Consider the following 26,619-nt stretch of genomic DNA (forward strand, 5'->3'; position numbering starts at 1 on the left):
TTGCAATTCTGAAGTTGGACTTTTCCTGTGAACGTTGCCAGTGGGGAAAACTGGTGGGTTTCTAGACTACCTTTCTCCTTCCATCTTCTCTTTGAATTCCCCAGACAGTAGCAGGAGAAAGTTTCCAGCCTCCAAAATAGTCATGAGCTCTTGTCTTAACTCACAAGAGTTAAGAAGTCAGTCACCGACTCCATAAATATTTACTGAGCATCTACTTTGTGCATAGTGTTGGGAGCACAGCCCTGAGCAGGACATTCCAACTCCACTCTGAAGCCTATCCTGCAGAAGGGATGCAGATAATAAAATGGTGAGCATGCACCATTTTATTTCAAGCAGTGAGCATGCTCTGAGGAATTTAAAGCAGGAACGGGGCTCAGGTAAAGGAGGGTGGAGTTCAGTGAAGTCTGTCTGAGGAAGTGACATCTGAGCTAGCAGGGGTGCGAGCGGCGGTCATGGAAAGATCTGGAAAAGAGAGTTCCAGGCAGGGGAAACAATGGGTGCAAAAGCCCCAAGGCAGGGAAGAGCAAGATGGCTTTGGTGAGGAACAAAATAGCACCTTCTGTTGAGAAGACCCTGACAATACCAAGGACACTTCAGCAAAGAATTTCTTGGTTCTTTCTCTGCCTAAATAATGAAGATAGAACAGGAGAAATGAAGTGGCTGAGGGTGTTCGGACCAAATTCCATTCTCTGAAAAGGTTATGTAACCCTACAGTTGGTCAAACGTGTGAGTTCTTTTTCATTCCATTTCATTTGTCTTTGGGAAAACAAACAAACAAACACAAATTTTGGCTTTTTACTTCCACCATTTCCATTATTTCCAACTCGTGTGTGCCCTCTTTTACTCTTTCCAGCCTTTTCAATCACACTAAGCTTGGATCCCAGCAAATAAGCAGCCACCAGACGGGGCAAACACATGTCCTACAAAACCACATGAGTGGACCTGTGCCCTGAGGCCCCACAGAGCCCCCTGCTCCACCCAGCTAATTTCTGAGATCAATCACAGGGAAAAAAAGAATGCACAGTGCAATAAGGCAAATATAATGTTGGCATTTCTTTCTCAAATTAAAAAAAAATGAGCAGGATGGGGTAAGGAGTGGCAAACCATGACCTTTACTTTTGTATTTCCTCAGGGGAAATAGGATCTGATATGTGTGCAAAGTCACCAGCAAGAGGTTGGCAGTAAATACAGGGTAGCATCATTGTTATTCAAGGTCACCAAAGTGATTCTATTTCTCATTAGAGGATCTTGCCGCTGAAACATCTTAATATTTTCTTCCCATCCCACTTGTAATTTGGTGGAGCTGAGGTGAGATGTGGGCATTGGGCACACGGGGCACCACTTCAGAGAAGCCATCAAACCTTTCCTCACTCCGAGTGAGCACCAAGTCCAAAAATCACTGGGCCTCGGCTCTGATTAACCATACACACTAGCAACTGAGATCCACCACTGGCCCTGGTCAGCAGTTAAGCTGCTAATAGGGTCTGGCATTAACAGGTCAGGGGAAGTCAATGCCCTGTCAGTGGAGCTGAGATGTTCTCTTTCCTTATGAAAGGAGGTAGGTGTAGACCTAAAATAAGGAACAGAGGGGCCCTGCCCATGGTGGTGTCCAGGGTGGGATCTCGAGGAATCCCGTTGGGCCCTCTCCACCTTGGTGGTCAACGTGAACATTCTGTTCTGAAGCTCACTGTTGAGGAAGCAAAGAAGTTACTACACCAAGAAAACATCCCTGTGGGATGGACTTTGAAGTGGAGAAACGAATGGTTAATTGTAAGGCAGGATTTGAACTCAAACTTAGCTGACTGCAAAGCTTTCAAAGACTCAATTTTTAAAAATTTATAAAAAGGGATACTATTGCTCCAGCACAGGGTTTCTGTGAGAATTAACATGGAGGGGCGCCTGCGTGGCTCAGTCTGTTAAGTGCCCACTCTTGGTTTGACTCAGGTTGTGATCTCGGGGTTGTGAAATCAAGCTCTGCACCAGGCTCCATGCTCAGCGCAGAGTCTGCTTGGGTTTTTTTTTTCCCTCTCTCTTTCTCTCTCTCTGACCTTCCCCCTGTGCATTCTCTCTCTCTCTCTCTCAAATAGATAAATACATTTTTTTTTTTTTTTAAAAAAGAAGAATTGACATGGCATTTCCTAAGTAATGCCCTCAGCACAGTGCCTGGCTCATAGGAGGTTGTTGCAACAGTAGCCTTGATATTGAGAATTTATTATGTTTCAGATAAATGCTATTTGGTAATTAGGTTATTTTATATATGGAAAATGGGCTGGGAAACTAATAATCTAAAGTAATAGCAGAATAAGGAGCGTGAATGTAGTGGAATACAAGGTTAACAACGAGTTAACATATTGGAAGCAATCACGAGAAAAGAACTCCCAACTGAAATACCAATTAGAGCACATTCTTATGCATTCATGAAACCAGCCCCCTCATCAATTCTATTTCTGTTTTCCTGATTTGAGCCACTATATACATGTAAAACACAGTTAAATTTTATTTATTTAAGAATATTTCATAGTTGAGAGTTTTCACTGAATCAGCCGCCTCCCCTACACATAATTACTTTGCAATGATACAGTGTTAGTTCACAGGGGAGATGGATCATATGCAACGTTACATATGGTGAAGCAATTTCACATGCCTCATCCCACTTAATTCACAAAGCTGCCACCCACCAGTGGGGAAATAATTATCGGTAACTGCAAACTCAGACCAGTGTTTCCGTTTAAAAAAGAAAAAAAAGTTAGAGACGTCCCAACCTCTGCCCTCCTCCCGGGACTCAGTCTCCACACCCACACCCAGGGCCAGCACAAGTTGTCACATCTCATCCTTCTACTTCCTTGTCTATGTGGAGAAGGCGATAGGAAGGCACAGAGGAAATAAGCACAGAGGAGCTAGACTCTGGGGAAGCAAGTAGGGTGGGAGGCACACCACACCGAGCAACCGCTCAGCCCATAAGGTAAAAAGACGAACAGCATGTTTCAGATCCTGGGGCCTGCCCCAGCCACTGCCGCCCCAATTTTGGCCATGTCCCCCAAAGCTTAACCAAAGATTATACCACAGATCTCATCTAGCAAAAGTGGAAGGAGACCTTCCTGGACTTGAAATAGAATCGTTAACATTTCTCTGGAAAGGAGCTTCATTCTTTGTCATATGACTGGGGAGTTTTAGCTTCTAAACCCTAAGGAAGAAGAATGAAACAATTGCTGGGTGATCATAGTTACTCTTTAACTATGAGCGTAGGTGTGTGTGTGTGTGTGTGTGTATAGGTCTATGCATGTGGGGTATATGCCTATGTTTGTGTGGGTACAAGTGTATATCTGTGTCTGTGTGTACATATGTGTGGGGAGTGGCCTCACCATAGCCCCATAACCCTCATCAATTCAATTTAAAAAAAGAAGCTCTGAAATTCAAGGTTTGGGTAAGGACTGTTTTCAGAAAAGCCAAAATTCCTAGGACTTGGGGAATGTGGTAAATCTGCACCCCTGCAAACAGCTATGGCCTTGGAAGTCACCATGTGTGAGGAGCTTATTCAGATTGACTAACCAATATAAATAGGGCTCTGCATTGGCCAATAGAAGCACTACCTAACTGGCAGTGTTTGGTAGGCTTTTTTTTCTTTTTTCTTTAAAATCCATTTAATTAACATACAGTATATTATTATTTTCAGAGGTAGAATTTAGTGATTCATTAGTTGCATATAATACCCAGTGCTCATTACATCATGTGCCTACCTTAATGCCCACCACCCATTTACCTTATCCCCCCACCTACCTCTCCTCTAGCAACCCTCAGTTTATTTCCTAGAGCTAAAAGTCTCTTATGATTTGTTTCCCTTTCTGATTTCATCTTATGAAATACCAGATATTGGCAAGGATGCGGAGAAAGGGGAACCCTCTTACAGCTGGTAGGATTGCAAACTAGTACAGCCACTCTGAAAAACAGTATGGAAGCTCCTCAAAAAGTTAAAAATAGAGCTACTCTATGATCCAGCAATTGCACTAATAATGTTTATCCAAAGGATACAAACATAGTGAAGCACATGTGGACAAATGCATCCCAATGCTTATAGCAGCAATGTCTACAATGCCTACAATAGCCAAAATGTGGGAAGAGCCCACTTGTCCATCCACAAATGAATGGATAAAGAAGAATGGAATATTACTCAGCCAGCAACAGAATGAAATCTTGCCATTTGCAGCAACACAGATGGAACTAGAGGGTATAAGGCTAAGTGAAATAAGTCAGGCAGAGAAAGACAAATACCACGTGATTTTACTCATATGTGGAATTTAAGAAACAAAACAGATGAACGTAGGGGAAGGGAAAGAAAAACAAAATAAGGTAGGCTTCTTTTCTGAGAGTTCTTCTCTAAGGTAAAGAGGACCCAGGGTGGCAGCAGGGATCTTTAGACATGGGAACCTGGAAGCATTTGTTGTTAAAACTGAAAATATTACACAATTTTCAAACAAAAAAGTGCCAACATCCCAGCTCTGAGGTCTCCCCCCTAGAGCATTCTAAGTTTATGGCAATATGCCCCCCATTTCCAAAAGACAGAGATTTCTAAGCCAGATGGGCAAGGTGGTCAAAGCAAGTGTAGGTCTTGCTTGAATCATGCGGGAACTTCTTAAACCCTAAACCATCATCAGAATCTGACTTCTCACAAAATCCCTGGGGGGTTTAATAGACAGTGGCCCAGGCTTCCCGCAGCCCACCAGGAGGAACTTCTGCCATCAGATGACCCCCAGCTACATGTCAGTGTACCAGATTTGATTCTCCCTGCCCCTCATTCAGTGGGCCTGATTTGTGTCTTTGGTTACGCAGGTGAACACTAACCCTGAAGAGTCGGGGAGCATTACTGCTTTGTCCTATGATTCTAAGATGAACCCATTTTCTCAAAAGATGCAAAGGGCAGGAGGTAGGGGGAGGCTGCAAATCATCTTGATATATGATTTGTTCTGTAATTGTGAAAACGCTGACCTCCAACTCCCCAAGGATGGTGCAGAAATAAACCTTCTGCTGACCTCCTGTACACAGAAACAGCCTGTGTCTCCATGGAAAGCCTCGAGCTTCCAAAGTGCTGGGAAAAGCACAGCAGGAAAAGCTGAGGATAACCCCAGGCCAGGCTGTCCTACTGCAGGGCACTAAGAAACTCTTGTCAAGTGAGTCCTGGCAAGGCGACCTCAGCCAAGCAGCCTACGTCTGTCCTTCAAAGGGGCTGTGGTACTCACAGGAGGTCCTGATGGTGTGGCTGCGCTGGCTGCGGGGGCTGGAGCCGTGGCGATTCACGGCCCTCACGGCAAACTGATAGTTGGTATTTGGATCGAGGCCCTTGATAACCATGGAGTCCATCTGGATCCGCTCTTGGATTAAGGTCCAACTCTTTTCAAAATCCGGTCTTTATGGACAAAAAAACACAAAACAAAACAAGAAGCAGTAATTCAGGAGGAGCAAAAGGGAAGGGAAGCTTGCTGCCTATGGAAAGTAACAGCATTCACACTCTAGAAGCAATACTCATAAAAACGAGTTAACTTTTCCCATCTCAGAGTCATCTTGATTTTAAATCATAGGTCATAATTTTTAGGTCTCTGCCTATAAAAGCAAGTAGATCATTTTTAGGGTCAGTTTTAAGTGGTGTTTAAACATCATCTGCTTTCCCTCGGCATGGGCTTGACTATGGTGGAAAGATCCCCACATAGGAGTTCCTTTTCCAGAACTTTGCCTTCCAGATGTTTCATAAACAAGCCTTCCCCTAACAGTCCCCACTCCCAGAGGTCAGGAGAGCATAGATTCCATCTATTCACAATCTGTTCACAAAGTAAACAAATGTAAGTTTTATAGGGTGACTAATTGCATGAACTGCCATGGGAAAACCCAAGAAGATTCTGTTTGTGGCCATTCTTGCTCTTAACAAAATTGTACAGCTGTGCCAGCTTGCTGACTTTTCATATGTTCTTCTAAGAACCCTATAGAGAATGCAGACCCTCACTTAGAGCTCCCACCTGGGAGGCAATCAGCAGAGGGTAAGGATACAAACCAGGATTGGACAGCGCCGCATAAATCCTACCTTTAACTACCTACTAGCTGCTATTTAACTTCTTTAAGGAATAAAAGTCCTTATTTAAGAGGACTATCATGAAGATTAAATGAATCTCTATCCTCAGCATAGTGCCTGGCATATTATAAACACTCAGCAGATTCTGGCCATTATTTAAGGGACTTACCCACATCACAGAGCTAGCAGACACCTCTGGGTCATCTGCTTACTACTCTATACCTGTGTGCTCCAATGTGGTCGGTTGCACTGGCCCCTGTGGCTAGTCAGCTCCTGAAATATGGTTAATCTGAACTGAGATGCGCCGCAAGCGTAAAACATACATTGGATTTTCGAGGGAAAGAAAGACTGCAAAATATCTCACTGATCATATGTTGACACGGTAATATTTTGGATTCAGAGGGTTAAAATATGTTATTAAAATTGATTTCACTTTGTTCTTATGGCCTTTTTAATGCCACTAGTAGAAAACTTCAAATTTCACATACCGTTTGCGTTGTATTTCTACCGGACAGTGATGCTCTACATAGCGGTGTCCCAGTGTGTCATGGGGTGGGGAGTGGGGAGAAAAGCATCCCGGGAAGTAAGAACTGCAAGACGAAACTTGGAGATGGTTGTGTATGGCTGGGGGATGGTATGAAGGGCCTAAATGGATATTCTGTATTAATAGCTAATAAAAATTACCATTTATCAAGTGCTTGTAAAGTACCAACCTTGTTCACAGTATCTTTGAAGGAGATGTTAATATTAAACATCCTTCTCCCCTTGTTTTTACAGAGGAAACTGAGGCATTAAGCAAGTAAGTAACTTGCCCGAGTTCATACAGCTGATAAATGGTGAGGCCAACTCAGGTTGATGAGGAAAGGCTGGATTAAGAAGATCCTTGATACTGGATGAAAGAAAACTTGGGGCAACCATGGTCGGGGAGGCTATGCTCCATCCATTAGCTTGCTTCCTGACCACTTCTCAGTTGTTCAGTCGCTAAATGCCCCTGCTCACAGATATTTAGAGAAAGGCAGAGAGCAAAAAAAAAAAAAAAAAAGAGTGATATTTATCCTTTATGAACAACTTATCAGGCAAGGAAATAGAGATCTATTTTGCCGAAAGGAGATACCTGTATGATATATGGATTTCTCGAATATATGCTTGCTTAGTTTCTCATGGGTGGGAATTAAAAGCCAAGTGGAGTCCTTAAGCCTAATCCATGATGTTTCCTCAAGTTCCCCAGGCAGACAAGTAGTCTGTGGAGCCCATATCCCCTAAGAATTCATCTGTTTGGAGAAGCAGCTGTCACAGGGCGTGTTCACTGGAGGAAGCAGGGCTCATTTCTCTTTCTTGATATCCTTTCCCTAAAGATGGACTTCTTGTGTGAACTAACTTTGTCATCAAAGAGAAAATCTCAGTGACTGGACGGAAACACATTTCCAAACTCAAATTAGAACAAATCACGTCACAGAGGAAAGTCACCAGGGATACCTAAGAGTTGACAGAAAAGATGTGTGTGATCTTTAGATAATACTCTCCTGTTCTCCTTTGCTAAGCTTTCCTGTGGCATTTATAGAGGAAATGCCATGAAACTGCTCTCAGACCGTGCCATTGTCTAGCCAGGACTACTTGCATATATTTGCAACAATCTTCATGTAGAAATTACAGCACCATCCCGAACCCACACACACATAAAAGGGATTATATTTACTTGTTCGTTTGATGCAGGGAAGAGAGCTATATTTTCAGGGAATAAGAGATTGAAATCATTAACATTTAAGTCATGATATCAAGTGAGAGAGCCACGCTCATGCGGATTGAATACCAGTTCAAAACCTTTAGCATTTTGCCTCTGATTTTGTCACGGGTTTCACATTTAAATGTTTTTAGAGTCTCTTGAGGTACAAAAGTGCAAAGGTGAGGTTGGGAGAGAGAGATAACTAGGCAAAAGGGTTGTCTTAGATCACAAACAATAGCTTTATCTTTCTCCACTGAAGAAAATCATTCTGTTCTGACTACAGTTGCCAGTCAAATCCTCATAGCAACATTGGCCTGCCAATTTCCCCCTCAACAGGAAGCATGGGGGGAGCAGTAAACTAAGAAATGTGCTGCCGTCCCAGGTAAAAATGGGCAGCCACCAGCAGGGTGGGCACTGTTAGCGCTTTTCCAAATATGGGATAGGGTTGGCTTGGGCACCCTGCATACCAGGAGATGAAATGCCTTTGGAAGGTGTTTCGGCTGCGGAGGTCTGATGGGGCAGATATGATGCAGTCAGCGCCAGCTACTCAAAACTTAAGTAGCTGACTCAAGTAATGACTCCCTGGTTCATTTTGGTGGGAAAGAGCTGCACCACTGGCAATGTTAGAATCCAGCCTGTTTATCAGATATCTTTACAGATCAACTCGTCCAGATGTCTGAGAGCTCTCAGAAATTACATGCAAGATTTTATGTGTGAGCATCATTTCAGTTTCCTAAGTGATCTTAGCTTTTTATCAGATTTTCAAAGATAATCATGATCCCAAAAGCTTTAAGAGTCACTGACCTGGTCCGGTGTCTCTCTCTACCCATCTGAACACTAAAAAAAGGTCATTTATCCATAGAACAACTGAGTGGTATATCTTCCTGTCTTATTCCCTTTTTTGTGGCATTTTCACTCACTACCTTGTCTATTGCCCACTTCAATCTTATGTGAACAATCATTTTTCTTGGTACCATCAAACCCAGCAGGAGGCTGCCTTGGGCTAGTTAACTGGTATGTGATTGATTGTCAACAGGGCACCCATCACAGAAGCTATGTTCTAGGAGGCTCCAAGGAATTGTAAACACATTTCCATTCTTAGGGAGTTTATAATCTAACTGGGAGATAATATATCTAAGGATCAGTGGGAAGCCAGTGAAAGATAGCATATTTCAAGTATTATACGGCTGACTACTGAACAACATGCTGACATCCCTGTGCAGCCACAAAGCCATGTATAACTCTTGACTCCCACAAAACTTAACAGCCTACTGTTGATCTTATCAAGAGTATAAAGTTGGGCAGCCCCAGTGGCTCAGCAGTTTAGCGCCACCTTTGGCCCAGGATGGGATCCTGGAGACCCGGGATCGAGTCCCATGTCCCATGTTGGGCTCCCTGCATGGAGCCTGCTTCTCCCTCTGCCTGTGTCTCTGCCTCTCTCTCTATGTCTCTCATGCATAAATAAAATCTTAAAAAAAAAGTATAAAGTCAATTACCACATATTTTAATTGTTACATAGTATCATATTCTGTATTTTTATAATACAGTAGGTTAGAGAATAGATAACCTTATTAAGAAAATAAAAAAGGAAATACATTTACAATATTGTATTTATCAAAAAAGGATCCATGTATAAGTGGATCTACACAGTTCAAACCCATGTTGTTCAAGAGTTAACTGTTTTTGAATGGGTCAATGTGAACTGGAATGCTGGTCTATGAGACCAGGAAAAACCTAATTAGATTTCAAATATATTTGGGTTCTGATAACTGGAAAGGAATAGAGTATCTTTGGGTAGAGGAGAAACAAGAGTAACATCAGCTCTCTGGATGATCTGCCCATATTAAACACTAGCTACATGTAAAATATAGTATGGGATATCCAAAGACAGTAAATAATACAGGTCCTGGAAATGAATAACAATGAATCTATATAAAAGATGGGTGTAATGTATAAAAACATTAGCCATAAGTAGGTAAATGAATATATGGCACCTCTGTGCATATCACACACAAAGCTTTCCTTATCAACCTCCACTTAACCAACTTGTCAAATTAACCAATGATCTTCATTTGTTACCACTAATTCAGCTACTGGCTTGTCAAGAGTCAGTTGTGTTCATTCCCAAACCTACTTATGACTTTGGTGTTTGGTATTATAATTATGTTATTTAATGTAATATTAGATAAACTTGTGAAGTATGAGTAAAAAATAAACGTGATAGCTATGTTAGATGTTTTTGAAAGACTTGATAAAGCTGAACGACTAAAACATAATTGCCTTTGATGTGGTATGTGTGAGTGTGTGTGTGTGTGTATTTAATTATATATAATGAAATATTATTCAGCCGTGAGAAAGAAGAAAATTCTGCAGGAACACAGATAAAATAAGGACATTATGCTAAGTGAAATCAGGCAGATGGAGAAAGACAAATACTGTATGATTTCACTTTTACATATGGAATCTAAAAAGGTTGAACTCAAAGAACCAGAAAGTTGAGTGCTGGTTGGCAAGGACTGGAGGGTGTGGGAAATACAAGAGGTTGGTCAAAGAGTACACACTGTCAGCTTTAAGATGAATAGTTCTGAGGATCTAATGTGTAGTATGGTGATTATAGTTAGTAATACCATATGTTATTCTTGAAATTTGCCAAGAGAGTAGGTCTTAAGTGTGCTCACCACACATATGTGTGGCATGTGCACACACACAAAGGCAACTATGTGATTTTAAAAATCATATCGTATATAACCTAAATAAATACAATTTTTATTTGTCAATCATACCTCAGTAAAAGTGAGAAGAAAATCTAAAATAACCAGAGGAATTTTAGGAAATGCAAATAGTTGCCTGGGAAGTGGCCTTACAAATAAGATGCATGATAGAATAAATTCAAAATGATCTCCATATACAGAAACACCAGGGCAAAGGTCCAACTCCAATGATAGATGCAAAATCTTATATTAGTGGGTTTGTTTTTTTTTTAATAAAGCCAACAGCCCAGATATAAAGACAGTGAAAACCAGGTGTGGCAAAAATCTATTGGGAAGGCAGGGGGCATAAAACTGGACTTTAAAAATTGGTCACACACTCAATATGAAATCTCTGGACAAGCTGCTGTTGAATGGTCCCATGCCCACACCCTGAAGAGACATGGCTTTCTAGGTTGATCACTCTAGGAGGTGCTCTGGACTCCTCTCCACTTGAGGCAGAGTTCAAAGGGCTGGTATTGCCTGGCTCAAGATACTGAGCATAGGACAGTGTCTTTACATGTGTGCCAAATGAAGATGGCAAAGACAGGTGTCCATATTGGATTAGAAGGCCCAGTTGTTCCTTACAGAGAAGCCAATGGCAGCACTAGTCCCTCAACATTAAGGAAAATCTTTAATGGCACTTAAGAATGGTTGACAATGAAGCCAGCTGCCTCAGAAGGGTCAAGCTCTGCATCAATGGCTGTACTGAAGCAGAAATTGAATGGCCATCAATCAGGGATGGAACAGAGACTTTCTGAATAGGACAGCAGGTTGGACTTTGTTCAGTAACTCTGATCTAGACTAACAGTGATAAGTACGATTATGCAAGTAACCCAATACACCTATAAAATATGTATGTATGTATATGACTTATATATGCGAACTAAACTGAAGAACACTCTCAAGGAAAAATATCCTTACTCCATTCACTTTGCCTTTCTTTCTTTCTTTCTTTCTTTCTTTCTTTCTTTCTTTCTTTCTTTCTTTCTTTCTTTCTTTCTTTTTTTTTTCTTCCTTTCTTTTTTCTTCCTCCCTCCCTCCCTCCTTCCTTCCTTCCTTCCTTCCTTCCTTCCTTCCTTCCTTCCTTCCTTCCTTCCTTCCTTCCTTCCTTCCTTTTCCTGGTTAAGAGCTCACTAAATCCATCTCACTCGCAGTACTCGCTGAAGTACTGTGACCCATAATTTGAAAAATACTGGACTAGAAGTTTTCTTTTCCTAGAATACTTAAGTTGGAGCTTTCAACTATAAAGTTCAGATAATGAAGAAAGCAAATTTTGTCAGCCATGGAGAGAGAAATCTATGGCTTACAGGGTCGTCAAATGTCCCCAAAGTGGCAAAGTCTGTTCAACTCCAAATACGTTCTAGATACATCATGTTCCTCAGGCACTGTTTTTTGGTCTTTTAATGAACCACAGTTAGACATACATTGGACATTGTGACACAGTACATACCACGCATACACATTATGCACACACACAACTGAAACCTATGTCTCATAAAATAATTCCTAGTTTTACTATGTGTGATGCCCTCTGATATTTTCTCTTCTGTTCTATTTCACTTTCAAAAAACTCATTCAGGATCCCTCAACTGGTCTCATGACCTTCTAATGAGTAACTACTCACAGTTTGAGACCCCTTTCCCTAGAAAGTTGGAGCTGGGCTGAGGAGTGAAGCTCAAGCATGCTTCGGACATTAACTAGGAAATTGGGCTAAGAATGGTTAAATCCTGGTAGGGAAATACTTTTGAGAATGGAATTTGTTGGTGCAGCAAAGAGTCCTCCAGGGGATTCAGCAGAACATCCAGAATGGCCTTGACAGTAGAGGCCACTCAACTGGTCTGAGAGGGAGTGGACCCAAAGCCTAATTATAGTACACCAGAGATAAGTGTGGCCTCAGTATCAGACCTATCATTCCACAGCTTTCTGTTTTGGGGAGAGCCTTAGATTATTTGGAGGCTCCTTTCCTAAATATTTTTCTTCATGTTATTTCTTCTAAGCATCATCTCAGAAAACACAACTAGAAAGACCCTGCTCAGGACTCTCCCATGCCTTGAATCTGATTCTAACATCACACCGATTCTAGCACCTTCTAATGTTATTTTATATTTGTCTCTCTTACTAGGCTGTGAGCTCATTAGGCATGCTGATGGTCTTATTCATCTCTGCATTCCTGGGAAAGGCTGCATGATCTTTCAAAAATACAAATACTGTCTCTCTCCTGCTTACCACTCTCTTGCTTACCACTCTCCATAGCTCCCTATTCCCTGCAGGCAGGACAGGGACTCTGTTATTATGCCTTTCTTGCTCTGACTCTTATTTACCCATCTAGCCTTGTCTGTTGCCTCACAAAGCTTCAGATTTTCTAAGTAATTCCAGGAACATTTCTTCTTGCCTCCAAGTCATCACTCAAGTAGCTACTTGTGGGCTTGACTCTTTTCATGCTGTTCTTCCCTCCCCTTTGCCTGGTTATCACCAGTGTGTCCTTCTTGGCTCCTGTAAGAAGTCTTCCCAGACCCCTTCAAAACTGCACGAGATGTCAGGCTGGTATTCCTGTAGGCTCCTGGTCCCCACTCTTGCCTGCAACATTCATCACTTGGAACTAGTCCTGTCTCTGCCTTCCCCACTGCATTGTGCAAACAGAGGCAGAGCTGTTTGACCCCTAATTCTCCTGTACATGCACTGCATATAGAAGATACTTAATATGTGCCTGTTTGGATGATCACATGAAGACAGTAGGTATCTGATAAAGGTTGGCTAAGATGAAATTGAAATAGCTTCAAAATTTGACCTGAAGAATAACATGACATCCTAAAATAGGGAGTGGAAAACTTCAGCCTGCTGCCGATTTTTGTAAGTAAAGTTTTTTGGGGACACAATCATGACCATTTGTTTAGGTATTGTCCATGACTGCTTTCTTGCTCTAATGGCAGAATTGAGTAGTTGAGACAGAGACCATATAGCTGGGGAAAGCACAAAATATTTACTATTTGACCCTGTGGAAAAAGTTTGCCAACCCCTGATCAGAGACAACAGTCTTTAACTTCGTGCCACTTCAACCATCTGAGAAAGACTTATGAACCCTTCTCAGAATATTTTTAAATTCATCAAATAAAATACTTAGGATTGAAACGACACTGATTATATTGAAAGCAATTATGTAAACAATAAAAAACTATGATTATGATCATATATATATATATATATATATATATACACACACCTTTGTTTATACATTAAGTAACAACACTGAGCAATGGATTTAAGAACTATAATTATTTCAGGGCACCTGGCTGGCTCACTGGTTGAGCATCTGCCTTTGGCTCAGGTTGTGATCCTGGGGTCCTGGGATCAAGTCCTAGATCAGGCTCCCTATGGGGAGCCTGCTTCTCCCTCTGCCTGTATCTCTGCCTCTCCCTATGTATCTCTCATCAATAAATACATAAAATCGGGATCCCTGGGTGGCGCAGCGGTTTGGCGCCTGCCTTTGGCCCAGGGCGCGATCCTGGAGACCCGGGATCGAATCCCACATCAGGCTCCCGGTGCATGGAGCCTGCTTCTCCCTCGGCCTATGTCTCTGCCTCTCTCTCTCTCTCTCTCTCTCTCTCTGTGACTATCATAAATAAATAAAAAAATTAAAAAAAAAAAGTAAATACATAAAATCTTTTTTAAAAAACTATAATTATTTCAAAGTAGTGATAAGCACTACCAGTGTTTGGAGATATGTACAAGAGTTATACTGAGATAAGAACACATCTGTGATTTTATTAGTAACAAAGTCACAGAAATTGCTAATACTACTATGGTTTGTTGACTGCATTCATATTTAAAGGGAACATTAAATTTCAGTTGATAAACTAAGAATGTAATTTCTATCCAACCAAAGTCCAAGGACCCCTTGAATTCTATCCATGGATCCTTTGGGAATCTACAGACAGCAGGTTAAACACCCTGCTCTAAAGGAAGAGACATGATTCCACAGATTATCCAGGGTGAACACAAGTGGGGTAAAAACCTCATACTCAGAGAAGCCCTCTGATTCTCTGTTAATTTTACAGACTGATTTTATGCAGGATTTTCTCTAGACTAAAATGAATTGAGGAGGAAAGTCCAAAACCACTAAGTAGTTACAGTTTAAAAAAAAAAATGCATTGTTTAACCTTCAGCTTTCAGCCTTCCTTCTTTATTTATGAATTGGTTCAAACCAACCAAATGACAAACAGATGGATAGAATGGAGTAATGATAAACTCAGCTGGCAATTTGTCCCAGGCAGAGCAACTGGAGAGTACACTTTCATTTACAGTTTACAAATGGCTTCCAATGCTGTTACACAAGAATTCAATTTATGTGAGGTCCCATCAATCTGACCAGGGATTACATCAGGATAGGTCAGGGTAGGAAGGATGGAATCTTTAAGGAATCAATCTGTAGAACTGTAGGTCAGACTTCTGCAAAAACATTCAGAATCACCCTTCCATTTGAGCCTAAGTAGACGAACCTTCTGGCTACCAGGATGTCTGAGATCAGCTACCAGTCTGGAAGGTGGTTCTAAGATCTTTGATTTGGAAACTAAAGATAAAAAGGAAATTTTTTTGTGAAGCACCACTTATTAATATGAAATCTCAGCTGACATCAAAGCAAGCCCATTCTTGCTTATTTATAATTCTGGTGGTGGTGATAGGGAAAGACTTATACTTTTTTTTTTTAAGATTTTATTTATTTATTCATGAGAGACACACAGAAAGAGGCAAAGACACAGGCAGAGGGAGAGGCAGGCTCCACGCAAGGAGCTCAACGTGGGACTCGATCCCGGGACCCTGGGATCATGCCCTGAAAGGCAGGCACTCAAACGCTGAGCCACCCAGGCATCCCAGGAAGGCTTATACTTCAACAGCACAACTTCCTAAATGCTTACTTGAAAGGAAAGGAAGATTTTTTTCCCCCACCTCCCGCCCCCACCAAAATTAATTAATTGTATAAGAAAAATTCTTTAAATATTTTAAGCTCTGTACTTTCAGGGGAAGGAAAACCAACACAGGGCTACATCACTGTTAAATATTGCAGCCATTTGCCTAATTATTGCTATAAATTTGAGTAAAATGCTATGAAAAAAGTTGGCAGTTCACTTACACACTATGAAGAGCTCCAAAACACAAGTTATTACTCAATATGAAATAACAATGAGAACTTCCAAGTTAGTTTTATATTTTGTATTATTTGAAGCTTTGCCATATACCAATATTCCTTTTATGATACGGAAACAAAAGCAATAAATAACTTGGGATCAGGGGGGAGAGGAGGGAGATGTATGTGCAGATCCATGTTGGGTTTTGCCTGGCTTATACCTCTGCAGTTGGTAAGGTAGATTGGTTACTGTTGTGGCTTCCTGAGATTAGTGGTAAAGGATTCATTGACCAACCCACCCCTAACCCACCATCCCCCAGGCTCATGTGCCAACACATTTCCATTTCCATGTAGCTCAGGGTAGGGAAAGGAACCAACATAAAAAAGTCCTCCATAAGCTACCTCACTACGTGCTGTACAGACAGCTTTTCATCTTGCCAAGCCTCCTGGTGTAACCACTATCATCATTCATACTTTATAGTGGATGGAAGTAGGGCTCAGAGAGCTCGAAGAGCTTGTTAAGAGTCCAGCTAGTTTGGGTATTCTCTAAATTTGATCCTATGACTGCTCTGTCCAAATGTTCATCAGCACTTATGTGATGTGTGGTATGTTTGTCCCAGGCTAGGTACTATGTTCCACAAAAGGAAGCAAGTCAAGATGTTGCCCTCATGTCCTGGCGAGGAAGACAGATCTTGGACGTCATTAACTACAAGTGTGCTAAGTGTCGCAAGTAAATGTTGTAGGTGTACATAACCTCATCTGGGGAGGGGGGAAGAGGTTCAAGGAAGGCTTCCTGGAGGAGGAGGTATTTCAGCAGGGGTCCAGAAGGATGAGTAAAAGTTAGCTAGGTAAAGAGGTAGAACTATCCTGGCAGAGAAGAGCAAACACAAAGACTTCTAGCCAGGAAAGAACATGGCTCTAGATGAAGGCAGAAGAGATCTATCACCAAAGCCACAATAGCAATGGTTCATACTGACTGAGCATTTTGGTGCCAGGAGCTGTTCTGTACATTTTGTTGCATCAACTCATTTAATCTCACAACTCCATGAGGTAAATGAATCATTATCCCCATTTTTTCTGAGACAAAGAGAAGCTATATAATCCACCTAAGATGACATAGCTTAGAAGTGGTGGGGGGAAGGGATGGAGCAGGGAGCTAGCTCCAGAGCCTGTGCATTAAACCACCAGTTCACTCTGCCTCACCTTTATCATGAGAACAGCAATCAGAGTCACTGGGACTTAGAGGGCAGATGGTCCAGTCTTATTTTATACATAAGGAAGCTAAGAATTGGAATTGAGCAATTTATGCCCAGGTTCAGAGGCCAGCTCTGAGCTGTGTCTTCTGATTCCACATTCGAACAAACTCTAACTTGAAAGATGAAACCAAGAGTTGGACTATAAGTCTCAATTGTTTTTTTATTATGTTTTGATTTTAGTTTTAATTTCAGTATAGTTACCATATGGTGTTATATTAGTTTCAGGTACACAATATAGTGAGTGATCCACCAGTTCCATACACCGCCCGGGGCTCATCACAACAGGTGCATGCCTAAATCCCCGGCACTCATTTCACCCATCCCCCCCACCCACCTCCCCTCTGGTAACCATCAGTTTGTTCTCTGAAGTCTCAATTCAAAATGAGAAGCTTTGACCTTCACAGGCTGTGACCTTGACCATGAGGCAAATCACATCATCCCTTAAACTATTCAAGGAAAATCCATAATCCATTCAGCTTCTATTCCAAATCCCAGATTTCATCTTCATTTTAGTAACAGCCTTTACAAGGTAACTTCCTGGGAGCAAACTAATTAAATTCACCCGTTACTTGCAGATTAAGGAAGAGTTTCTGATGGGATGGAAAGACAGATGACTTTGACAAAAATATCAATTTGTGAAATAATTTTAAAAACCCACCCAAGTGTGTATGACCTTAAGATTCTCAAGCGAAACCAATAGGTAGACATCGCAATTGGCTTAGAAGCAGTGCTGTGTGAAGATGAATTTTGCAAGTCTCATTATGGAAGGCATCTGCAAGGGACCAGGGAATTATTTAAGCAGAAAGGTATGAAAGAGAAAAGAGAAGAAGCAATGCTTTTTCTCATTTATTAGTATAACTGTCTTGGGCCGAGGTTGAGATCAATAATTCTTGACCAGTGTCCTTAATATGTACACAGAAATATTTTAAACTTTCACATGTACACTAAATAAGCCAGTGGTGGACTTTTTATTAAAACAGCCACTGTCACTCATAGGTAGAATTTAAGAAACAAAACAAATGAACAGAGGGGAAAAAAGAGAGGGAGAGAAGTGGACCACAAAACAGATTCTTAACAATAGAGAACTGATAGTTGCCAGAGGGGAGGTGGGTGGAAAGGCTGGGTTAAATAGGTGATTGGGATTAAGGAGTGCACTTCTTGTGATGAGCACCAAGTGTTGTATGGTAGTGTTGAATCAGTATATTATACACCTGAAAAGAATATTACCTTTATGTTAACAAACTGGAATTTGAATAGAAACTTAAAACCCAGCCACTGAAAACTTTAATCTACCCTTTCCCGTAATTGTCAATGCAAAGCTCCAGCAATTTTAACCCATCAGGTCACACTTACAGAAAAACTATACTTAAGTTAAATGAAAACTATTTTTCACCTTTAACCAACCTGAGAGATAGCATATATGGAGCAAGGCACCCCAACTGGAACATCAGAGGGAAGGAATATTTTTCCAGGCCTTTGGTTTTCATTGCTACCATAGTATATATTTTTTTGCTTATGAGAAAGGCACTTACCCTGGGGAAATTCTTAGGCAGAAGGAGAAAAGTTTCTCAGATATTTATAGCCAAAATATTTCAAATCATAGGTAGCTATATTTATGCTGGGTTCTTATTTTCATAAACAGTAAGCATTGCTGCCCCCAAAGAAATTTTTGGTATCACTATAGAAAAAAATATTCTCTTTCATTTCAAATGCATGGCTTTTCTGTTTTAGAAAAGCAGGTCAAAGTTTTTAAAACACTGCAAAATATGCTACAGCCTCTAGGTTTACTTAGAATCTGCCTCTTCAAATCTTTTCTACACTGATTAAAAATAAAAAAATCTACTCTTATCGAGGAAGCGAATAAATAGCCCCCAGGCCAACTTTCGGGGAGGTGAGAAGATTACGCTCATCTAAAGCTTCATTCTCCCTGAGCCAGACCAAGTCACTGAGAGCACCCCTTAGGGTGGTCACCCAAGGGGTATCCTTCATTTTGAAGGGACAGAAGCTGGATTAGAAACAGAAATTTGCTGAAATATCACCAAAACTAGCAAATAAGCAGTCAGTACCCCCCCATACTCTGGTCTAGTAAAAATTTTTCAGGTCAATCTATCAGTCAGTTAAATACCTCTTAAAAAGATTTTTAGACTATTTTTTTAAATTTATTTATTTATTTATTCATGAAAGACACAGAGAGGCAGAGACATAGGGAGAGGGAGAAGCAGGTTCCCTGCAGGGACCCAATGTGGGACTAGATCCCAGGACCCCGGGATCACGACCCAAGCTGAAGGCAGATGCTCAGTCCCTGAGCCACCCAGGCATCCCATTTTTAGGTAATTTCTTAACGATGCCTTTGATATCATCATCCTCATTGAATAAGAAGAATAACTGATGTATAAGCACCTAACAAGGCCCAGAGAGGGAAAAGAAAGCTCATCTTCCAGAAACAGGACTTACAGGAGAACTTCACCTGGTGAAATCCGAGGGTAACTTCCCACAGTAAACGGATTTCTATCATTTCCTAGCCTTGGCTTGCCAAAGGCCTGCCTCTTAGATATAACAAGAAACGTTAGGTTCACACAAAGACCTGTCACAGGTGTTTGTGTACACAGGAGGTATCTGGGCAACAGCAATTTAATATTAAGCAGACCTTTGTGGGGAAAATAGAAAAATAACTAAAGCCCCCATAAAGCTTTTCATACTAATTGCAGTCTCTGATTTAGAGCTAAGAAAGCTCTCTCTAAACATATCCTGGAGCACTCATCTGGAATGGGATAGGCTCTGAGACGTTTACAAATGAATGTAGGGATTTCTTCTGCAGCCAAACATTAAATACTACAACAAGCTGTGAAAGCTTTTATTCTGGGACAACAGCACATAGCAGTCTAAGAGGAGGCTTCGCTTGTCCTTACCAGCAGGACAGAGTCTCTGCGTCCATCTCGGGAGGTGGATCACAGACATGAAAGGGATGTAGGGTTTCATAAAAAGAGCACTCATACGTAGAATGTAAGAAATAGTGAAAGGGATCATAAGGGAAGGGGGGATACTGAGTGGCAAAAAATTAGAAAGGAAGACAAACAACGAGAGACTCCTAACTCTGGGGACCAAAGGGTTGCAGAAGGGAAGGCAGGTGGAGGGTATGGGGTGACTGCGTGACAGGCACTAAGGAGAACACTTGATGGGATGAGCACTGGGTGTTATTCTATATGTTGGTAAATTGAATTTAAATAAAATTTTAAAAAATAAAATTAAATGAATATTCAACTTCTGAAAAAATATTTGATTAATAAAAGATTAATTTTATCAAAAAAGTCTATTTCTACAAGAAAAAAAAAAAAAAACTGGGCTGGAAGTCAGGAGACTTCTGATTTTGATTCTGTCGCCAGCCAGTCATCTGACCTTGGCAAAGCAAATTAAGCAATGGAGCCTCCAATTTCTTTTTTTTTTTTTTAAGATTTTATTTATTTATTCATTAGAGACAGAGAGAGAGAGAGAGAGAGAGAGAGAGAGAGAGGCAGAGACACAGGCAGAGGGAGAAGCAGGCTCCATGCAGGGAGCCCGATGTGGGACTCGATCCCCGGACTCCAGGATTATGCCCTGGGCCAAAGGCAGGCGCTAAACCACTGAGCCACCCAGGGATCCTGAGCCTCCAATTTCTTCCTTTGTAAAAGGGAATTACTGATGTGGAGGGAAGGAAACAGACATTAAGTGCCTATGATACACAAACACTTTGTAAAGACTACAGCCAACAACTCTGCAATGAGGGTTCCAGCACTTGCTGTTATAGATCAGGCCATGGAGGTGCTGAGGTAAAATCATTTGCCCAAAGTTACATGTCCTGGAGGAGATAACTGGCAGAGTTCCTAGCACGGGGCCTGGAAACAGGGGGGGCAGCTCTCCCCATCCCACCATGCTCCATTTGGAACTCCAAGATGTCCAAGAGCTCTACATTTCAAAGTTCACTTTCCAGAACAGTTGTAAAGTTACATTTGTCAAGATTAATGGATTTTTAAAAATTAACAGTTTGTTCGGATGGTATAGAAGTTTTAAATGTCGACACATAAAAATCTGGGACCTGAGCCCTCAAATGTAGGAGACTGTTCTGAATGTTAAAAGGCATTTTTCTTGGTGAAGTAGTAGAATTATTAAATGGAGGCACATAACACCCAGATATACCTTCCACTTTGGAGGTTTCAACATCCATGAAGCTCTTTCTCCTATGTTGATCCTCCTGGCCACACAGTTGAGGCTGGAAGGTTATCACCCGTATGTTGCAGATAAGGGCTGGTGCTCGATGCCCGTGGGGGCCACATCACCCCCCTCTGCCCCACTTCTGATTTCAGCAGCAGCTACAGTGTGGAAAGTTTCACAGGAGCTCAGATTTGCCTTGTGGACCAGCACCCAACCTCAATCACATGTTGTCACATGTTGTTCCTATCACACCACCTTCTATCCTGGGACCTTTGTCCTTCATCTACATGCCAGGAGACCCTAGGAGGGTGGGAAGGTATATCCCTGAAGGAAACCCTCAAATCAGGGGCGCCTGGATGGCTTAGTGGCTGAGCGTCTCCCTTTAGCTCAGGTCATGATCCCGGGGTCCTGAGTTCGAGTTCCACATCGGGCTCCCGGCAGGGAGTCTGCTTCTCCCTCTGCCTGTGTCTCTGCCTCTCTCTTAAATAAATAAAACCTTTAAAATAAAATTTAAAAAAACCCTCAATCAGCAGAAGAGAACAGGAGCCAGTGAGTAAATGGCATCTGTCCTTTTGATAGGCAAATGTGAGAGCAGTTCTGCACACTTCAGAGAGAGCTCAGAGGAATTGAGCCCCCAGAGAAGCCTCTGCTGCCTATAGACTGACTTCAGGGACATAGTTATATGTTCTCTTTCCCTGTCTTGCTCTCCCACCTTCTCATACCTGCTTCTAAAAAAAAATAACCTACTTGCACTGAAGCCCCTGTATCAGGCCATCCTGTGGGGGACACCGAACTCTGAGAAGCCCTGGTTTCTCAGGGCTGAGAAACTCTGAGGTTTCTGGACAGGAAGTGACTAGCACAGGGCCTCACAGTCGGCAGGCAGTAGATGCACAGCTTTCTTCCTGTTCTTCTGGTTCTAAACCCAATGAGTCCCTTTCATCTTCCCCTTTCGGTAGTGCACACAGGTTAAGAAACTGTAATTTCTACCTTTTGCCAATAGGCCAGAGTTAAAACCAGTTTTAAAAATATACATTTTAGCACAAGACTAAAAATAAATGATAATCATCATCTTTGCTGGGGGTTACACAGACGGTCTGCTGGGCTACCACAAAAAATTTTGTATTTCCCCAAATTTGAAAGCATTACATTTTGCTTTGCTGGCACCAGACAAGTGAGTTAGACAAATTAAGCTTCACTCTGAGTTTTGTGGATGAGCAAGCCGAAGTTTCAGGACTTGCAGTGTTTCGTGTTTAACTACTACCAGAACCAGGATTAGAATCTTTTCCATTCCAGGCACACTCCAGCTTTGCCTACCAAATTTGCTAAACAGCATGTTTGTAGATTATCCTCAATGATGAACATCGGTCTGGAGCTTTGCAGTGGGCATCTTTTTTTTTCCTCCCTTAATTTTCCCAGCATCTGTTCTTTCCTTTTTTCATCAATAGCGCCATAGGTTTCCTCTGAGGAACCAATCCTTCTAAACTCTCTCAATCCATGTACTTCAGGTGTGAAAGATGCACTAGTCCTTAGTTCCAGAGCTCAGAAAATGACAAATGCCAGGTCAGTAAGTGTAGCCCCCTCCCCGCCCACAGTGATTGGCTCAGAGAAGAGGGAGGAACCCAAGCCTGGCCCCTTAGAGTGCACACTGAGACTCCAATGGGTTCACGGAGAAATGGCCACCCTTTTCCAGTGGGGAGTTACACGAGTGGATGGCAAGTTTTCGGTGCCAACTGGCCTTCTTGCCACCACACCAGAAAAGCATGAAAATGAAGTCAATAAAGGGGAAAGCAGAACACAGAGATGGATGGGGACAAATGGCTACTTTGGCACCGATGAGATCTTCCCTGAATCGAGATTTGCCCTGGACTTTAGAGTCACAGGAGCCACTACATGACCGCCTCACCCTCCAGCCTTCTGCCACTTGCAAGTCAAACACGTCCTGCCTGAAACGAGCTCTGTACTCAAGCATTTGAGATACTCTGCACGGTACTTCTCTGAAGAAACAAGAATCTATTTTCCACTCCGGAGGAATAGGCAAGGAAGTCAAGCCACAGAGCAGAGTTCATGAAAACCTTGGCAAAACCACTGGGCCCCAGCTTCAGAGAGCCTCAGGAATGAGGTGCTGGACTAGTTTTTTGCTGAATCCACGAAGCAGCAGACTTCAGAGAGACCCCACCACCGTTAATGTAGAGAACACTAATTCCACAGACATTGCATGCATGAGCCAGCTCTTCGGTTCATACTCCAACCACCACTAGAGCTCAGAGGAAGGGGCTTCGATTGGGAATTCCTCTTGCTTGGTGTGTGTGTGTATGTGTGTATGTGGGCAGGGGCATGTGGGCATTGTTTTTGTTTTGTTTATTTTTGCTTACAATTACATAGCAGCATTGAGAATCCATGTTTTCGTATCTGGAAGCTTAGGCAAGAATTCCTCATCACTCTTCTATCCTCTGATAAGCCGAAAAATGAGAACTGGAGAGGTAGATGAGAGAAAAAAGTGGAAACCAAACCAAGAGATCTGCCCCACAGCAATAAAGATGTGGGAGAAATAATGATTTATATTTATTTGTGTTTCCTCTCCCTCTAGAAAAATCACCATCAAATATTTACTTCAAGTATAATGTTCCAAAGCCAAGGAGGCAAGTTTCACGCTTGAAATGCAAGAGGCTCGTTGGCAATTGATGCCTCAGGAGTTCTCAAAGCCTAGGACAGTCCTGATGGTGGAGGAGTGATGAGGATGTGGTTAAGGTGAGTGCTGGGTTTACCAGATGACCTGAATAGGCATGGGACAGGTACTGGCCCAGGGACAGAGTATAAATATAGGTCTTCAAGCTTTTGTCATCTCTTTTTTTTTTACGATTTTATTTATTTGTGAGAGAGAGAGAGCATGAGCAGCAGGAGAGGAAGAAGAGAGAAAGAGAGCAGATTCCCCACTGAACAGGGTGCCTGATGTAGGACTCTATCCCAGGACCCTGGGGTCATGACCTGAGCCAAAGGCAGATGCTGACTGAGCCACGCAGGTGCCCCCTTTTGTCATCTCTTAAATACACATGCAGTGGAGACCACTTGCCATGTAGTATTCTCTTGTGCTTGGAGTACCTGAGGTCGATACACATAGCTCTTGAACGTGACACACAAACTTACCTAATGAATTCCACAGAATAGTACTGAATGGGAGAGCTTCCTTCACTCTTTCCAGGTTTCCAAGACAGGGCCACCTCAGAATCGGAGACCACAGTGATGTGCGGCTGCTGGGGTGCTGTTGGAGGCAGGCAGGAATCTAGGCGGGAGAGTGGACACCTAGAGTTGGCTATGGTCTTTGCTGTTGGAAACTTTTAATATATAAAGAGCCCGGGTGCTTCCTACAGCCTAAACATCTGTGTTCAGAACAGCCTCAAAATTCAAACCAAACAAACATTAAAAAATAATCACAACTGGATTCACCATGTAAGGTTTGAGATAACGAGAGCTGGTCTTCCCTCCTTTCCCCAACCCCTTGACTAAAAATCCAACTAAATTATGAGCACACCATTGGCCCTGGAGCACACAATGGTGTGTTAAAACCCTCAACTATACTCCCACCTCCTAGCAACCTTTCATCTCTGTTTGCATGTCAGAATTGACACCTGCAAGGAAAATTAAATGCATAGCATTACTGTCACTTATGTCCAATTTTTGTGTATGTGTGTGTTGCCCCAACATCAGAATGCATACCAATGGTAGGACATTTGGGACACGCCCTCATGTGTAAAGATAAAAGAGTCACCCACAATCCTATCACCCCAAGGAACCTGCTGTTATTATTTTCACAGACTTTCACATCTCCCAGTCTTTATTTATAATATTGCTTATGCCAGAAACATTTCCCCTGCCGTCTTGTTCTAGCAGAATCCTATGTAGTTTTCAAAGTTTGGGCCCAAAGTATGGACCTTTCTAAAATCTTCCCTGAGCCTTGGGGTGGAGGAGGTGCTCCCTTCCAAGTGCTCCCGAGCCCAGAGCCCACTGTGAAGACCACGGACGTCCTGGAGCTACTCACCTACCATTTGCTTCTCCCTCCACGATGAGCTTGTGAGTAATGATGATGGAGCCAGCTTTGTGCCCCAGTGTCCAGCACAGCACAGTGCCACCTCAATGAGCCTCTGTTGGGTTCCCTCTGCCTATGACAGGTCTTCTCCCATTCCCCTTCCCCTTCCTGATTCCCACTTACTGGTCAGACCTTTACAAGTCAGCATCTCTCCAGAGAATTCTTACCTCACCCCTACATGGTGTCTCCCTTTACATGTTCTTACAGCAACATATAGCATTTACCACAGTCCGTGACTACACACTAAGGAGGTAATATCTTGACCCACCCCATTAAGTTTCAGGAGGGCAAAGGCTGTGCCTGTTTTTGTTCCCCACCAGAGCCTACCACGGTGGCTGGCACATAGTAGCAGGTCCTCACTGATATATACCAAGTGAAGGAATGAATGAACAGCACCCATTGCTTTTCTACTCTGAGTGAATTGAACCTGTTTTACCTTGGGGCAAAGTGGTAACATACTGAGGAGAGCTAAGCCGCCCTTTGACAGTCTGGCTGTAAGCTGCTACGGTCACTCGATATTCAGTGCCTGGCTTCAAATCTCCAATCACTTCCTCCTGTCAATAACCAAACAGGAAATGCGTCAATGACCAGAAGTTCTTTTAGAGCAGAACCAGACAATTTCCATAAGGGTTGCATCTCAAGGGTCCTGTGAAGCTGCTTGGATAGAGATTATACTGGCTTCTCTAGGATTGCCCAAGTTTTAACATTTGCAAAGAGGAAAACACCATCACATATTCCCTCCAACTAGAGAATTACCCTTTATAGGAATCTATCCACTGTTCTAGAACTAAGCCTGTTCTAGAACTATCAGATCTTGCTTTTAACATTTGAGTTCTTTGATCAGAGTACTGAACTGCTAAAATTCAAGTAACAATCTTTTCCAGGGTTGGAATCCATGGGTTCGTTCTCTCCATTTGCATGTCACAGATGCTCAGAGACTAGCCACAACAGCAAACTGAGGTCTTGATTTGTACCAATAATGTAGGGACTCAAACTTTGGTTCTCAAATTTTAAACTGCATCAGAATCACCAGGAGGGCTTCTTACATTGCAGGGCCTGCCCTCCCCCGTCCCCACCCACTGTCCCTCCTCCCTGGCCCCCAGGGTTTCTGATTCAGTACATCTGGGAAGGGGCCAAAGGATTTGCATTTCTGAGAAGTTTCCAAGTGCTGCTATTGGTCTCCGGACTCCACATTGACGAAGGATATATATGAACTTCACCGCACAGATGTCCCTGACCAGAAGGCCCCAGCTGAAGAAGACTTGCTCCACTTGAGGCTTTGGCAAAAGCAACATGCCCATGGGGTTATGGTGCTAAATAGTACATGGGAGTCTGGATCCCATCAATCCCAGCACACTACCATGGAAAAGACACAGGCTCTGGAATCAACCAATCCTGGGCCTGAATCCTGATTCTGCCACTGAGTGCTAGTTGTGGC

At 42.4% G+C, this 26,619-nt stretch overlaps 1 protein-coding gene across 2 annotated transcripts in view; it reads right to left on the reverse strand.

Annotated features, from left to right (window-relative positions):
• EGFLAM (EGF like, fibronectin type III and laminin G domains) overlaps positions 1 to 26,619 on the reverse strand; it is a 181,695-nt gene that overhangs the window by 80,286 nt on the left and 74,790 nt on the right. For both annotated transcript variants that reach the window (XM_072824830.1, XM_072824831.1), the window contains exons 5-7: positions 25,618 to 25,735; positions 24,242 to 24,377; positions 5,235 to 5,401 (exon numbers count right to left, since the gene is read on the reverse strand). In XM_072824830.1, coding sequence (XP_072680931.1) covers positions 5,235 to 5,401; positions 24,242 to 24,377; positions 25,618 to 25,735 — 421 coding nt within the window. The remainder of the gene's footprint in view (positions 1 to 5,234; positions 5,402 to 24,241; positions 24,378 to 25,617; positions 25,736 to 26,619) is intronic.

Source organism: Canis lupus, chromosome 4, assembly GCF_048164855.1.
Source record: "Canis lupus baileyi chromosome 4, mCanLup2.hap1, whole genome shotgun sequence".
Classification (NCBI taxonomy): Eukaryota; Metazoa; Chordata; class Mammalia; order Carnivora; family Canidae; genus Canis; species Canis lupus.